The sequence below is a fragment of the Maylandia zebra genome, linkage group LG17 (genome assembly GCF_041146795.1).
Source record: "Maylandia zebra isolate NMK-2024a linkage group LG17, Mzebra_GT3a, whole genome shotgun sequence".
Taxonomy (NCBI): Eukaryota; Metazoa; Chordata; class Actinopteri; order Cichliformes; family Cichlidae; genus Maylandia; species Maylandia zebra.
Window position 1 is genome coordinate 3,295,617 of NC_135183.1, and position 13,361 is coordinate 3,308,977.

General features: G+C 41.1%; 1 protein-coding gene across 2 annotated transcripts; it reads left to right on the forward strand.

Annotated features, from left to right (window-relative positions):
- Positions 1-10,314: 10,314 nt before the first annotated feature.
- LOC101471666 (angiopoietin-related protein 5) lies at positions 10,315-12,820 on the forward strand. Of its 2 annotated transcripts, XM_004573952.6 has the most exons (7): positions 10,315-10,381; positions 10,536-10,616; positions 10,736-10,763; positions 10,865-10,956; positions 11,559-11,676; positions 11,877-12,062; positions 12,255-12,820. In XM_004573952.6, exons 2-7 carry the CDS (start codon positions 10,542-10,544, stop codon positions 12,551-12,553), a joined length of 798 nt encoding a protein of 265 aa, XP_004574009.1. In that variant the 5' UTR covers positions 10,315-10,381; positions 10,536-10,541; the 3' UTR covers positions 12,554-12,820. The 2 variants fall into 2 exon arrangements, with proteins under 2 accessions (XP_004574009.1, XP_004574008.1); XM_004573951.6 differs by lacking the exon at positions 10,315-10,381 and having other exon boundaries at positions 10,442-10,616.
- The last annotated feature ends 541 nt before the right edge of the window (positions 12,821-13,361 follow it).

A 13,361-nucleotide genomic window follows, 5' to 3' on the forward strand; every position in this document is an offset into this window, starting at 1 on the left:
TGTTTTTGTTTTTTTTGCAAATCTCTTTTTATTAGCATTTTGTTTCTTAGTTAGAATTTGATCATAAACTAAATTAAAATTTAAGATTCCTATGTGAAACCAAAACCTTCATGTTGAAAATTTGTAGAGATTAGAACGTTTGTACACATAAAGGACAGTAATTTGGTTTTCCACTGAACCCCTCGTACAGATTATATGCAGGTAGATAAAGATAAAGCACACATATAATAATAATATTAATAATAACAATAAAAGTTACATCCATAAAAATCTACAGGACTACATGTCGTTGTTGTTATGGTTTCCAGATAAGAGACAGTTCTCAGAGAGTAAAGTCAATTCTTGCATCAGAAATGATAAACATTGACCACTTCTTCCAGTTCTGAGTAAAGAGCTGTAGTTTCAGTCGCAATGCGAAAGTTAATTTTTCCATTATGTATACTTTTTGAATTATGTTTGTCCAGTGAAGGAAAGTTGGGGCCTCAGGCTTAAGCCACAGCCTGGTAATGGCTTTTCTTGCTGCAGTAAGAAGAATCTTAGTTAAATATAAGTCCTCTCTTTTAACTCTATCATCAATATTTCCTAAAAATAAAGCAGTACAATCCTCAGGGACCTTGTAACCAAAGACTTTTTGTAAGGTATCATTCACTGTTTTCCAGAATGGGTTAATTTTAGAACAAGACCAAAAGATATGGGAGTGGTTAGCTGCCATTTCACCACAGTTTCGCCAACAAGGGTGCTGTATGCCCAACTGCTTACTCCTAATGTGAGGAGTGATAAAAAACCTAATAAGACATTTCCAATTAAATTCCCGTCACTGTAGGGGATTTGTAGACGTTTGAAGTGAACCCCATAACTGGTACCATGTTTCATCTGTAATTGATAGTTTTAGTTCCTGTTCCCATTTTGTCTTTACATATAAAGAGGTAAATCTTTGATTCTTCATCAAATTAGAGCATAATTTGGATGCTAGTTTAGTAGTTTTCTGCTGGTAGGCGTCGCACAATGTTTCAATTAGAGGGTTAATCATCTCAGCTTCAGCTATCTCTTTATTGTAATAATCTTGAAGTTGTAGATATCGAAAAAAATCCTGGTTTTCCAATTCAAACATGTCCTTAAGCTCTTGAAAGCTCCTAACTTTGTCCTTTTTGGTAATTAAACAGAGAGCAGTCATATTGTCCTGGTTTAAAACTCTTGTCCAAGGCTATCCATCTCAACTTCCTCCGGCCATTTTGCAGTTTTAAATGTTTGACAGTAGAGTACCACATTTGTAATGAAAACTGGGATATGGGATCGAGTTTTGACTTAATAATGTCAGTTAAGGTATTTTCTCCTAACAGTGTCTGGACATTATAGTCCGTGCTATCTTGTGTCTCAATCTGTTTCCACTTTGCAGTGTATGAATTATCACACCATAGGCATAAAGGGTAATTGTGCTGCCTGGAAATATAATTTAAGGTTGGGCACCCCCTTTGTCCTTTGGCAACTGCAGGGTGGAGAAGTGTATTCTTGCCTTTTTTGCCTCCCCATACGAATATCGACAACATTTTATCCCAGGCCTCGAACTGTTGAGATGGGATTTCAACCGGCAGTGCCTGGAAAATGTACAGCAGCCTTGGCATTATATTCATTTTTATCACATTTATTCTGCTGCTAAAGTCCAATGGGTATGTTGACCACCTCTCCAAGTCTTTTCTAATATCATCCGTGATTGGAAAATAATTTGAACTGTACAATGAACTGTACACCTCCTCCAAGCTGGAGGGAGAGGGAGGTCTGGGCCTCTTTGCTTAGGCTGCTGCCCCCACGACCCGGCCTCGGATAAAGCGGATGAAGATGGATGGATGGATGGATGGATGGATGTACAATGAAGCTGGGCTTCTTGTTATGAAGACACCCAAATATTTGATTTTTTTAGTTTTCCAATTGATATTAAAGCCTTCTTTAATTTCTTTGCTCGGTACATAATTGAAGTGAATCATTTGTGTTTTTGCGATGTTTAGTTTATATCCCGAGCATTCATGAAATTCTGCTATTACTTCCAGAAGCTTAGGAAGGGAGGTGTTCAAGTCCCTCAGATACAATATTACATCCTTCCTTTCCTTCCTTGGGGATCAAAGATACGATAGCATCATTCCACAACGGGGGTATCTGGCCATTCTTTAATGTCCAATTCAGAGTTCTTAGCAGGATATAGGGTTAAGCTTCTCCCGAAATACCTTTACCATTCTGCGGGGAACCCGTCACTGCCTGGGGTTTTGTTGGCTTTCAGTCTACTGATTGCCTTATTCAGTTCTTCTACTGTGATTTCCTTAGTAAGTACTTCGTTTTGGTTTTTCCCGATGGTAGGTAGATCTAGGGAGTACAAAATGTTTTTCATTGATTGTACATCTACATTTCCTTCTTGCAGATAGAGATTTTGGTAGTAATTGTTGAAAATGTTTTCTATTTCTTCCGGTTTAGTTTCCAACTTTTGAGTTATAGGGTTTCTAATTTTGTGTATTGCTGTATCTATCTGTTGTTTTCGCAGTCTGCGAGCTAATAATTTGGCAGATTTAGGGCCTATCTCATAATAATTTAGTTTCAAATATCTTGCCTTTCTTTCTGCTTCCTGATTCAATAAATTTTCTATTTGTATTTTAACCTCTAAAATTTGTTTCTGTGTTATGGTGTCCTTTTTAGTCCTGAAGATTTGTTCCAGCTCTTTTAAAAAAAAAAATTCTTTTAAAATTATTCAGAAGCCCAACATTAAGGTGCCAAACCGTGTTCTTTGGAAGTGAGTCCAACTGAATTGTTTAAAAAATCGCATTATGCCCTGAGACATCCGCTACCCCGATTCTACAGTCTAACACTCTGTGACATTCTTCCTTTTGCATTTGAAAATAATCAGTCTGGGTGTGCACTGAGTGTGGAATTGAGTAATGTGTGTAGTCCCTTTGTGAAGGGTGCAGTAATCTCCAGACATCCACCAGTCCCGTTTCCTCAAGTGTCAAGTTTAAGTGTCTGCTTATATGTGTTTTGCATCTAGTTTGACTAGTCGTGTCCAAATTATAATTCAATATTACGTTGAAGTCCCCTGCACAAATACAAATTCCCTCTGCCTCCACTGAGATTAGGTCAAAAAGATCTTTAAAGAATGATTTGGGACTATTTGGTGGTGCATATATACAGACAAAAGTCAAGACACTATTTAAGGTTTTGCCCTTTACAACAATGTACCGTCCTTCTTTATCTTTTATTTCTTTAAAGAGTTCGAATGACATATTGTTCGCCATAAGAATGGCCACCCCTCTTTTATGGCTGTTGATATGGGAGCTATAATATGTTTTTCTATACACTCTAAGAAATAAAATGTTGTATTTACTCCACCCAGTTATGTCAACCGGTTCCACACAACTGGGTTAGTGAAATATAAAATGTATGATATATTTAATTTGAACAACAAATTTTAAGTAAATCTGATAAATCTACTCACCCAAAACACGCTCTACTGAAACTATAGGATTAAATCACTTTAACAGAATTGCAACTTACTCTATTTAAGTTTGTAAATTTAAAAAATCGAACACAAGTTTATTCAGTTAACCTAACTTTAATAACACTTTGTGTAAAACTTGTTGAAGCACACTTTGAGCAATTCAAATGCTTCTAGATCTTTTTTCCTAAACAATCTTTACATGTATTCAAGTGCATTTTAAGCGCAGGAAGACAAGATAAAGAATGTCGTGTTAAACTGAAATGATTAAAACTGGAAAGTGTTGTGATTCCAACATTTTTAAATGGTAAATGGCCTGTATTTGTATAGCGCTTTACTAGTCCCTAAGGACCCCAAAGCGCTTTACATATCCAGTCATCCACCCATTCACACACACATTCACACACTGGTGATGGCAAGCTACATTGTAGCCACAGTCACCCTGGGGCGCACTGACAGAGGCGAGGCTGCCGGACACTGGCGCCACCGGGCCCTCTGACCACCACCAGTAGGCTACGGGTGAAGTGTCTTGCCCAAAGACACAACGACCGAGACTGTCCAAGCCGGGGCTCGAACCGGCAACCTTCCGATTACAAGGCGAACTCCTAACTCTTGAGCCACAATCGCCCTTTTAACATTAACATGACTTAATGTAAACTTGATTGGGCTACAATGAAAAGCCCACAATACAGCCCTGCAAACAGCAGGGAGAAATTACTTTAGTGTCATTTTTGTCCATATTTAGAAAAATAACCTTTGCTTCAAAACTTAAACTGAAGTCCAAAGTTAGGAGCAGTCTTTTTCAGTGTAGTTGGATGTTGGTAAAGGTCCAAGAACAAAGAACGCAGAAAAGTGAAAGGCCTTGCAGAAGTTCAGTGTCCTCTATAGAACTATAGAGTGCAGGCTGCTCAAACTCAAGCAGTTTGTTTTTCAGAACCTGCACCTTCATGGATAGGTTGTTCCCATCTAACTCCATCAGTACCTTCTGAAGAAATTCAAATGCTCAGATTTAGAGTGTAGATTAGTCCAAGCAGGAGGGCACAACCCTTTGCCACATCACTAAGAGCTTGCTGCACAGTGCATCCTTCTACGATGACACCAATGTCCTAAGGTGTATCTGCAGAGCTTGCTCCTTCATGTCTGACAACATAGACTCCCAAAGTCAGCTTCTCTGTTTCTCTGCTTGCTCCAAGATCCACATAAATAAAAATAAAAGAAAAAGATAAGTTAATTACATATACATATGGACAAGTAAGTCCACCTTCCATTTCCAATCCCAAATTAAAAAAAAGGAAAATAACTGATCGTTCCGTTTTTAACTTACCAAGAATTCCTTGAACAGGTTATCTGGCTTTTCATTTAAGTAGACACAGACAGCTTTCAGAATGCATTCCCGTCAAACATCAACGCTGGGATTCTGGTGGAGATAAGAACTCAATATGAGGGAAGTTTCCTATTTTGGTTCCTTTCAACCTCTTTACAAAACAAAGTCAAAAATATTAACACATAATCCAGATAAGTGATTAAGCAGTGTTTCATAACTCACATCAGTGACGTGCAGTGAGGTTCATGATTGGTAAGGCACTGACTCCTCTGAGTCAGATAAACAAATATATGAACTCAAAAATCGAAGCTTTTCAATTTTGACATTACGTGAAAGCTTTCATTTTTGCTTTAATCAATTGCTGGAAGGTGCTCCACCTGGAGACTCTGTTGTCCTCCTGGGAGACTTCAATGCTCACGTGGGTAACGACAGCGTGATTGGGAGGAATGGCCTCCCTGGTCTGAACCCGAGCATCCATCCATCCATCCATTCACTTCCGCTTATCCTTTTCAGGGTCGCAGGGGGCGCTGGAGCCTATCCCAGCTGTCATAGGGCGAGAGGCGGGGTACACCCTGGACAGGTCGCCAGTCTGTCGCAAGGCTAACACACAGGGACAAACAACCATTCGCACTCACATTCATTTGCACATTCACACCTAGTGACAATTTGGGTTATCCAATTAACCTATCCCCACAAGCTGCATGTCTTTGGACGGTGGGAGGAAGCCGGAGTACCCGGAGGGAACCCACGCAGACACGGGGAGAACATGCAAACTCCACACAGAAAGACCCCGGCCTGATGTTGGAACTGAACTCAGGACCTTCTTGCTGTGCGGCAACAGTGCTAACCACCGTGCCACCGTGCTGAACCCGAGCAGTGTTTTGTTAATGGACTTCTGTGCAAATCACAGTTTGGCCATAACGAACACCTTGTTCGAACATAAGAGTGTCCATAAGTGCACGTGGCACCAGGACGCTCTAGGCTGCAGGTCGATGATCGATTTTGTAACCGTATCACCAGACCTGCGACCATATGTTCTGGACACTCGGGTAAAGAGAGGGGCTGAGCTGTCAACTGATCACCACCTGGTGATGAGTTGGATCAGGTGGCGGGGGAGGACGCTGGACAGACCCGGTGCACCTACTGACACGTCTTCCGGGGAGGAAGCAGAGTCTGGGGATGAGGGGAATGACCCGCCAATTTCCGGGGGCGAGGTCACTGAGGCAGTTAAACAACTCCTTGGTGGCAGAGCCCCTGGTGTTGATGAGGTCCGCCCCGAGTTCCTGAAGGCTCTGGGCGTTGTAGGACGTTGTGGACGCCTCTGCAATGTTGCGTGGATATCAGGGGCAGTACCCCTGGACTGGCAGACCGGGGTGGTGGTCCCCATCTTTAAGAAGGGAGACCGGAGGGTGTGTTCCAACTACAGGGGGATCACACTCCTCAACCTCCCTGGGAAAGTCTATGCCAGGGTACTGGAAAGGAGAGTTCGTCCACTCGTCGAACTTCGGATACAGGAGGAACAATGCGGTTTTCGTCCTGGTCGCGGAACACTGGACCAGCTCTTTATCCTCTCAAGGATACCTGAGGGTGCATGGGAGTTTGCCCAACCAGTCTACATGTGTTTTGTGGACTTGGAGAAGGCATTCGACCGTGTCCTTCGGGCTGTCCTGTGGGAGGTGTTGCGGGAGTATGGGGTGTCTGGCCCATTGCTATGGGCCATTTGATCCCTATACAACCGTTGCAAGAGCTTGGTTCGCATTGCCGGCAATAAGTCTGACTTGTTTCCGGTGGGTGATGGGCTCCGCCAGGGCTGCCCTTTGTCTCCGGTTCTGTTCATGATTTTTATGGACAGGATTTCTAGGCGCAGCCAAGTGGCGGAGGGCTTTCACTTTGGTGGCCTCAGAATCTGCTTTTTGCGGATGATGTGGTTCTGTTGGCTTCATCGGATGGGGGCCTCCAGCTCGCACTGGAACGGTTCGCAGCAGAGTGTCAAGCAGCGGGAATGAGGATCAGCACCGCCAAATCTGAGGCCATGGTTCTCAGCCGGAAATGGGTGGAGTGCCCACTCCGGGTCGGGGATGAGTTCCTGCCCCAAGTGGAGGAGTTCAAGTATCTCGGGGTCTTGTTCGCGAGTGATGGGAGAAGGGAGCCGGAGATCGACAGACGGATTGGGGCTGCAGCCTCAGCAATGCGGACGCTGCACCGGTCCGTCGTGGTGAAGAGGGAGCTGAGTGTAAAAGCGAAGCTCTCAATTTACCGGTCGATCTACGTCCCTACCCTCACCTATGGCCACGAGCTGTGGGTAGTGACCGAAAGAACGAGATCGCGGATACAAGCGGCAGAAATGAGCTTCCTCCGAAGGGTGGCTGGCTTCTCCCTTAGAGATAGGGTGAGAAGTTCGGCCATCTGGGAGGGGCTCAGAGTAGAGCTGCTGCTGCTCCACATCGAAAGGAGCCAGCCTGAGGTGGTTCGGGCATCTGACAAGGATGCCTCCTGGGCGCCTCCTGGGTGAGGTGTTCCGGGCATGCAGACCCAGGACACGCTGGACAGATTATATCTCTCGGCTGGCCTGGGAACGCCTTGGTGTTCCCCCGGATAAGCTGGAGGAGGTGGCTGGGGAGAGGGAGGTCTGGGCCTCTCTGCTTAGGCTGCTGCCCCCACGACCCGGCCTCGGATAAAGCGGATGAAGATGGATGGATGGATGGATGGATAATAATATTCAACATTGCTATCAATACATTTGTCAAAAAATGCCTCTCTGTGCAAAATGGGTTTAAAAACATAAACAACTGTAGGATACTGTTAGTCCGTGATTTGAACTGAGGGAACAAATCGTGGCAGGATCAGCCTGATATTATTTGTATCCCACTGTAACCTTACTGTATAAAGAGCTAACATCCCCAAAATGTCAGTAGTTAGTCATTAAAGAAGTGTTTGTGAACTAAAAATTAAGAATGTGGGATACTGTTTGTCCGCGATTTGAAGAGCCCAACGCGTGCTTCCAACAAAGGGAAAACCAATTATGCAAGGGAGACCTATCTTGGCACTTGTGCAGGTGAAGCCAAAGGGAAGATATGCTTCACCATATTTTCTAGTCTTTGCTTAGAATGAAGTTGTTTTGGAAACATATTCAGCGATGCTTCATCTCCTGCTTTGCCTTTGTGTGGGCGCCCATGCTAGCAGTGTCCAAGCATTTTCTTTGGGTTTTTTTCCCCTTTTCATACCACGCCCCCCCCTACAATGCATGTAGTGAAGGACTTATACTAAACACATTTCCTGCAAAGAAATTTTAATTAGCAGGAATGTAGGACAATGTAAAAGTGAAGGCAATGCCCTGTTGATGTAATTTCTTTAAGTTTTGGTGTCAATTTTTTATTTTTCTGATAAGAGATGCACTGAATTAAAGCAGGAGGAAGGCGGAAGACCAGTTTTACTTGGATGTAAAGATTTGTACAGGTGAGAAAATGCGAAAGCAGTGTTTGGTGTAGATGGCAGTGCATTAAAAATATTTTTGTCACTAAAACCGATGAATAATTGTGGCAAATAATTCAAAAATCACTGCTGATGAAAACAATAGTGATAATCATGTTGGTGACAGTTGGTCATAATTGGCTACTTAGAGTTTTATATAATTAAAATATACAGCTTTTGAATCATTAAACAACTGGAAAATACACCACACTACACATATCACACAATAGATTTACAATAAATTGGATAAACCTTAGTACCATAGCACATGCCCAAATTTCATAACTTAGCATTCACAGCTTAACAGTCATCTCTGTTACACAAGGCTTAAATCAGTTAATTACAAAAGATACCTTCTTTCACCCTCCAATGAGCCCACTCCATTACTAGTTTGCCACAAAAGAAGAGGTAAAAAAAAAAAGACCATAAAAATGGTCATTTTTATGGTCATTCCATTAATAATATTCAAGACCAAGGTAACAGGTTATAAAATGTTAATACTGTAACTGCTAGCTTTCAACTTGATAGCTTTCAACTTGATAGCTGCACTAAACATCCCTTTTGCAGATGTCCCATTGCTCCCAACCAATGACTGGTCCCAATTTTGACTCCAAGTCAGCACTTGACTCGATGACATGACCAGTAGAAATAGGTACACCAAGTTACACCAAATTACATCAAATTTTTCAATTTCTTCATTCCCTATTTAGTGGTGAAATTCCATTGTGGAAACAAATAACATTGGATTCACAGGGGGATGATAAATATGAAAATCAAAAGAATTATATGTATAGCTGTTGATAATCGCTGTATGTGTGACAATCTTCATGCATGTTCATGCTTACCCTATTGGGTACACACAATAACATACTTAATTGCTATTATTGTCTGCTCTACTCACCACAGTCTAGCTTTTTTGTATTTAATGGCTCAGTCACACCAGAGTAGATTGCAACCTCCCTAGAAACAATTGCAATTTCTTTGCTGTCAAAAACCAGTTGGAAGTAGTTGCTCTAACCAAGGTCACCCAGAGATTAAGCATGCAACTCCCTCAGCCGTCACCCTGTGCGTCATGCTGGCCCCGTCGTCGAAACAATCACTCGAAACAACCAAGTTCATTGCGCACCATACACAGTAATTTTGGTTGTGTTGCATTCTCCAACCACTGTTTTTCCTACTGTGATTGTAGCATAACAACCACAAAGATCATCCTGCTAGAGTACATATAGACATTATCGCAGATACACAAGGGAAATGTGGAGCATCTCACAAGTGCTTTATCCAAAGTTACTGTAAACATTTGGAAAAATAAGACATAAATCGTTTTTTGATCAACTTCCAGAGTTTGGTTTGAGAACTGTGGCACCTCTGTGTTTCATAGTAAAAAGTTGAAGTTAAAAGTTGCAAAAACATTTTACTTAAAACGACACGTCTCATGGGACACCTGGCGATCACTGAAACTACTACAAACCATAAATAACTGGAAAATTTGGTGCCATGCTTAAATGGTTAAAACATTTCATCTGGTGGAGCCATTAAATAAAAAGTTAGGCAATTGCTTAAAAGTAGTTAGAATTTATTCTTTCAGTTTCATATCTACATCAAATTTATCATCTTCAAGAATAAGAAGAAATGACTGAGCAGAGTCTCTGGGGAATAACAATATCTGAAGAGAAATTTAGATTTAAGGGAAACATGTAATTTTTCTAACTACAGACGCCAAAGGAGCAATTGTAAACATCCCTTGCTATCCGAGTCAATAAAAAGATAATGTCTGTAACTGGCTTCCACAAACATTGACTTTATTGCTGTGCAAATAGAACTACTCAGTTGGAATGTTAGAGAGAGGTGTAGCCAGAGAGGTCTGAGAAATTAGCATTGTGAAAGTTGTGTAACATTAGGTAAACAAGCTCTTTCAGAGAACAGTGCAGTTCATGTTGGATGACTGCATCAGTTGTTCAGATTTGAGTTGTCACACTCACACTGACCTAAGGTAGGAAGTGACGCGCTTGTCATAGCAGTGAAGGGGGTGTGGTAGTTAAGCTATTGGATAAAGGGACTGCTGCTGTTGTTAATCTTGAGACGGGGTTTAAGGTTCACCTAACACGCAAGTATGTGTTTGGAGAAAAAACTGTTGACTATTACTGCTGCAGTAATGAACAGGACAGAGTTACTCTGAGCAGCCAGTCATCTTCTGAGAGCAGAGTTACCAGCAATTTTCATCGGACTAAACACTGTTTACAGTCTGGTCTGTTTTAAACACAGGTCAAAATGAAGAGTCTGGTTGTGTATTGTGGACTCATCCTGGCATTTCTTTCGAGCTGCACAGAACAGGCCGGGGTAAAAGTAAGAGCTTTAAAATTCTTTCCCTACTTGGTCTGTCCTGCTTCTGTATTGTCAGTATTTAAGATGGATATTTAAACGAGGTTAAGACTCACTTTAAAACTGTTTCTTTGTATTGCTAGAGACAGGACAAAGCAGGTTCTCCTCAAGGTATGGATCATCTTGTTTGTTATTACTCAGATAAGTATACTATTTCAGTCTTATTCTTCTGCTTCTTATTGTGTTTCTTTCTGTTATGGTGTACGCCTCAGGAACAGACTGCACACAGATTAAGACTCTGTCACCACGAGCATCCAGTGGCGTTTATACGATCCAGCCAAATGGAGCCGCGACCAAGTTTAAGGTATCGATCGAGCCAAGAAATAATAACAAAGTCATGTTTATAAGATCACAGCAAACAGAAGCAGCACTGTAAACTATAACTGCAATTTATCTATCAAATGATTTCACCAGAACAAGGTTTCATTTGGTTATAGATAACAGGATACAGTTTACTTTATATTCATAACTATTAAGTTAACAATAATGTTAGACAAAAAGCACACTGAGCTTCTGGTTATATACTCGATAATATAGCCCCGACCAAGGGTGTAATTTCCCCTTATCTAAATGGATGTAAGATACATAAATATTTATTTTTCTGCAAAATTACCATGACATTTTACACAAGCTAAAATTACTTACACTGTACTTAACATACAATATAATAATTTCTTTGTTTCCTGTAAAAACCCGAGTTATTGTAGTGTACCTACTTTTAAGTATTCATAGGTTAGTATGATTAGATTGTAATTTCAAATAAAATATTCAATTTCCATTTATTACAGGTGAATTACTCCACTACTTGTAGGCCATATTCTAAAATGTTTCTTGCTCCTTAGATAAAAAGTAGAAGTAAATGCCAGCTGAATTTCTTAATATGTGGTGAATGAACTTCTTACTCAGGTTTACTGTGAGATGCATCCAGATGGAGGCTGGACGGTGTTTCAAAAACGAAGCGGAGGAGCCGTTTCTTTCCACAGAAAATGGGCAGCATATAAAACTGGCTTTGGAAACCTGACACGTAAATAAATTACAATGATTATTATTATGATGTAGTGATATATAATCCTAGAGATCAAGAATGGATCTAACATAAAAATATTAAATCTTTTCTTTGTAGTGTAATGTAGTATAAAGCGCTTTGGGGTCCTTAGGGACTAAATAAAGCACTATACAAATACAGGCCATTTACCATTTATTTCTTTGTGCTTTGATTTTCAGAGGACCACTGGCTCGGGCTGAATAAGATTTTTTATCTTACCAAAGACAAGTCCAAGAAGTGGACAATGAGGGTGGATCTGTGGGATCATGAAGATGGGACTGCTTTCGCTGAGTACAAAAACTTTAGACTGGGAAATGAGAAAACTGCGTTCAAACTACATGTTGGGAAGTACCGTGGAAATGCAGGTACTGAAGCCTGAAGCCTGTTGAAGTTTTTACTGTCGCCATATTTCTTTTGCTTTTTATATACACATAAATGTTACTCACTGTTTGTTAATGCAATCAGGTGTTAGATATTGTTCTTTTTTTGTACTTTAAAGAAACCCTGTGAATTTTAAAAATTCATTTTTCTTGATTTGTTTCCCACTCTATCCAAAGGTGATGCCATCCGTGGTGCCTATAAAGGCATTGATCAGAATGGCTATGGCTTTAGCACAGTTGACCGCGATAATGATGGCTGCTCCCCCTGCATCTTTGGTGACATTGCTGTTGGAGCATGTACCGTTACAGAGGGCGGCGGGTGGTGGTACAGCAAGTGTGGGTCCGCCAATCTAAACGGTGACTGGCATTCCTACGGTGAACACATAGGTTGGGCTTCGGGCCTCCACTGGCGCACCTGGAAACCACCTGCACCATACTCAGCCAAGGCCACAAGAATGATGATCAAGTCGGTGTGAAAGGAACCTCCTCAAATTATCAAGTGCTGATTTTCATTCTGCAAAAAACTTTCAACAAAGCTTTTAAGAAAAGTAACTGTGAAGGAGATATGTAAAATACAATGCTAAAAGCATGAAAATCAGTGTATTGTTAATGCTTAGTCATTTCTGTACTAAACTGAAAAACATGCCTTCCAGATAATCAAGTTCTACCCGAGGTCTCTTCCTGTTAAAGCACTGCTTACCCTCTCTTTTTATGTATTAAAAATAATTTTACAAGAACTAAAATATGCCAGAGTCAACATTATTAGCCCCTCTGTTGCCAGTAATTATGTTGAAAATCCTTTTTGCTGGATAACAGCCAGCAGTCCTTTGTTGTCTTTTTCAACAAGTCTCACATGCACCACCTGAGCAGTCCTAGACCATTCTTCTTTGGCAAATCTCTTAAACTTCTCCAGATTTGACCATCTTCTGGCATGGTTCTTGGTCTTCACCCCTGAGAATGGGATTCAAGTCAGGGCTATGTGCAGACCAGAATGCCAACGTATATTTTTGGAGATTGTCGTGTTGAAAGAGAACACGAGAACCCAAGTTTTGCTGCTGACTACTTTCAAAATCTTCTCATATCTTTTTTTCATATTTACTTTGGGGACGGTATTCTTTGGGTTGTGGATGGATTCATTCTTCAAACATGAGCAGTATCTCTTTACCCAAATAGACCTAGTTTAGTCTCATCTGACCACAGGTCATGCTTTTGGTATAAATAATTTTTCTCCAAATTGTCCTTAGCATAATTCAGTCAGTGCACCTGGATTAATGTATGTGGGTA

Excerpts from the sequence above, each read along its gene's own strand:
- LOC101471666 (XM_004573952.6), top strand. The coding sequence starts at position 10,542 with ATGAAGAGTCTGGTTGTGTATTGTGGACTCATCCTGGCATTTCTTTCG. Across the intron at positions 10,617-10,735 it reads CAGAACAGGCCGGGGTAAAA|AGACAGGACAAAGCAGGTTC; the intron begins GTAAGAGCTTTA and ends TTGTATTGCTAG. Across the intron at positions 11,677-11,876 it reads TGGCTTTGGAAACCTGACAC|AGGACCACTGGCTCGGGCTG; the intron begins GTAAATAAATTA and ends TTTGATTTTCAG.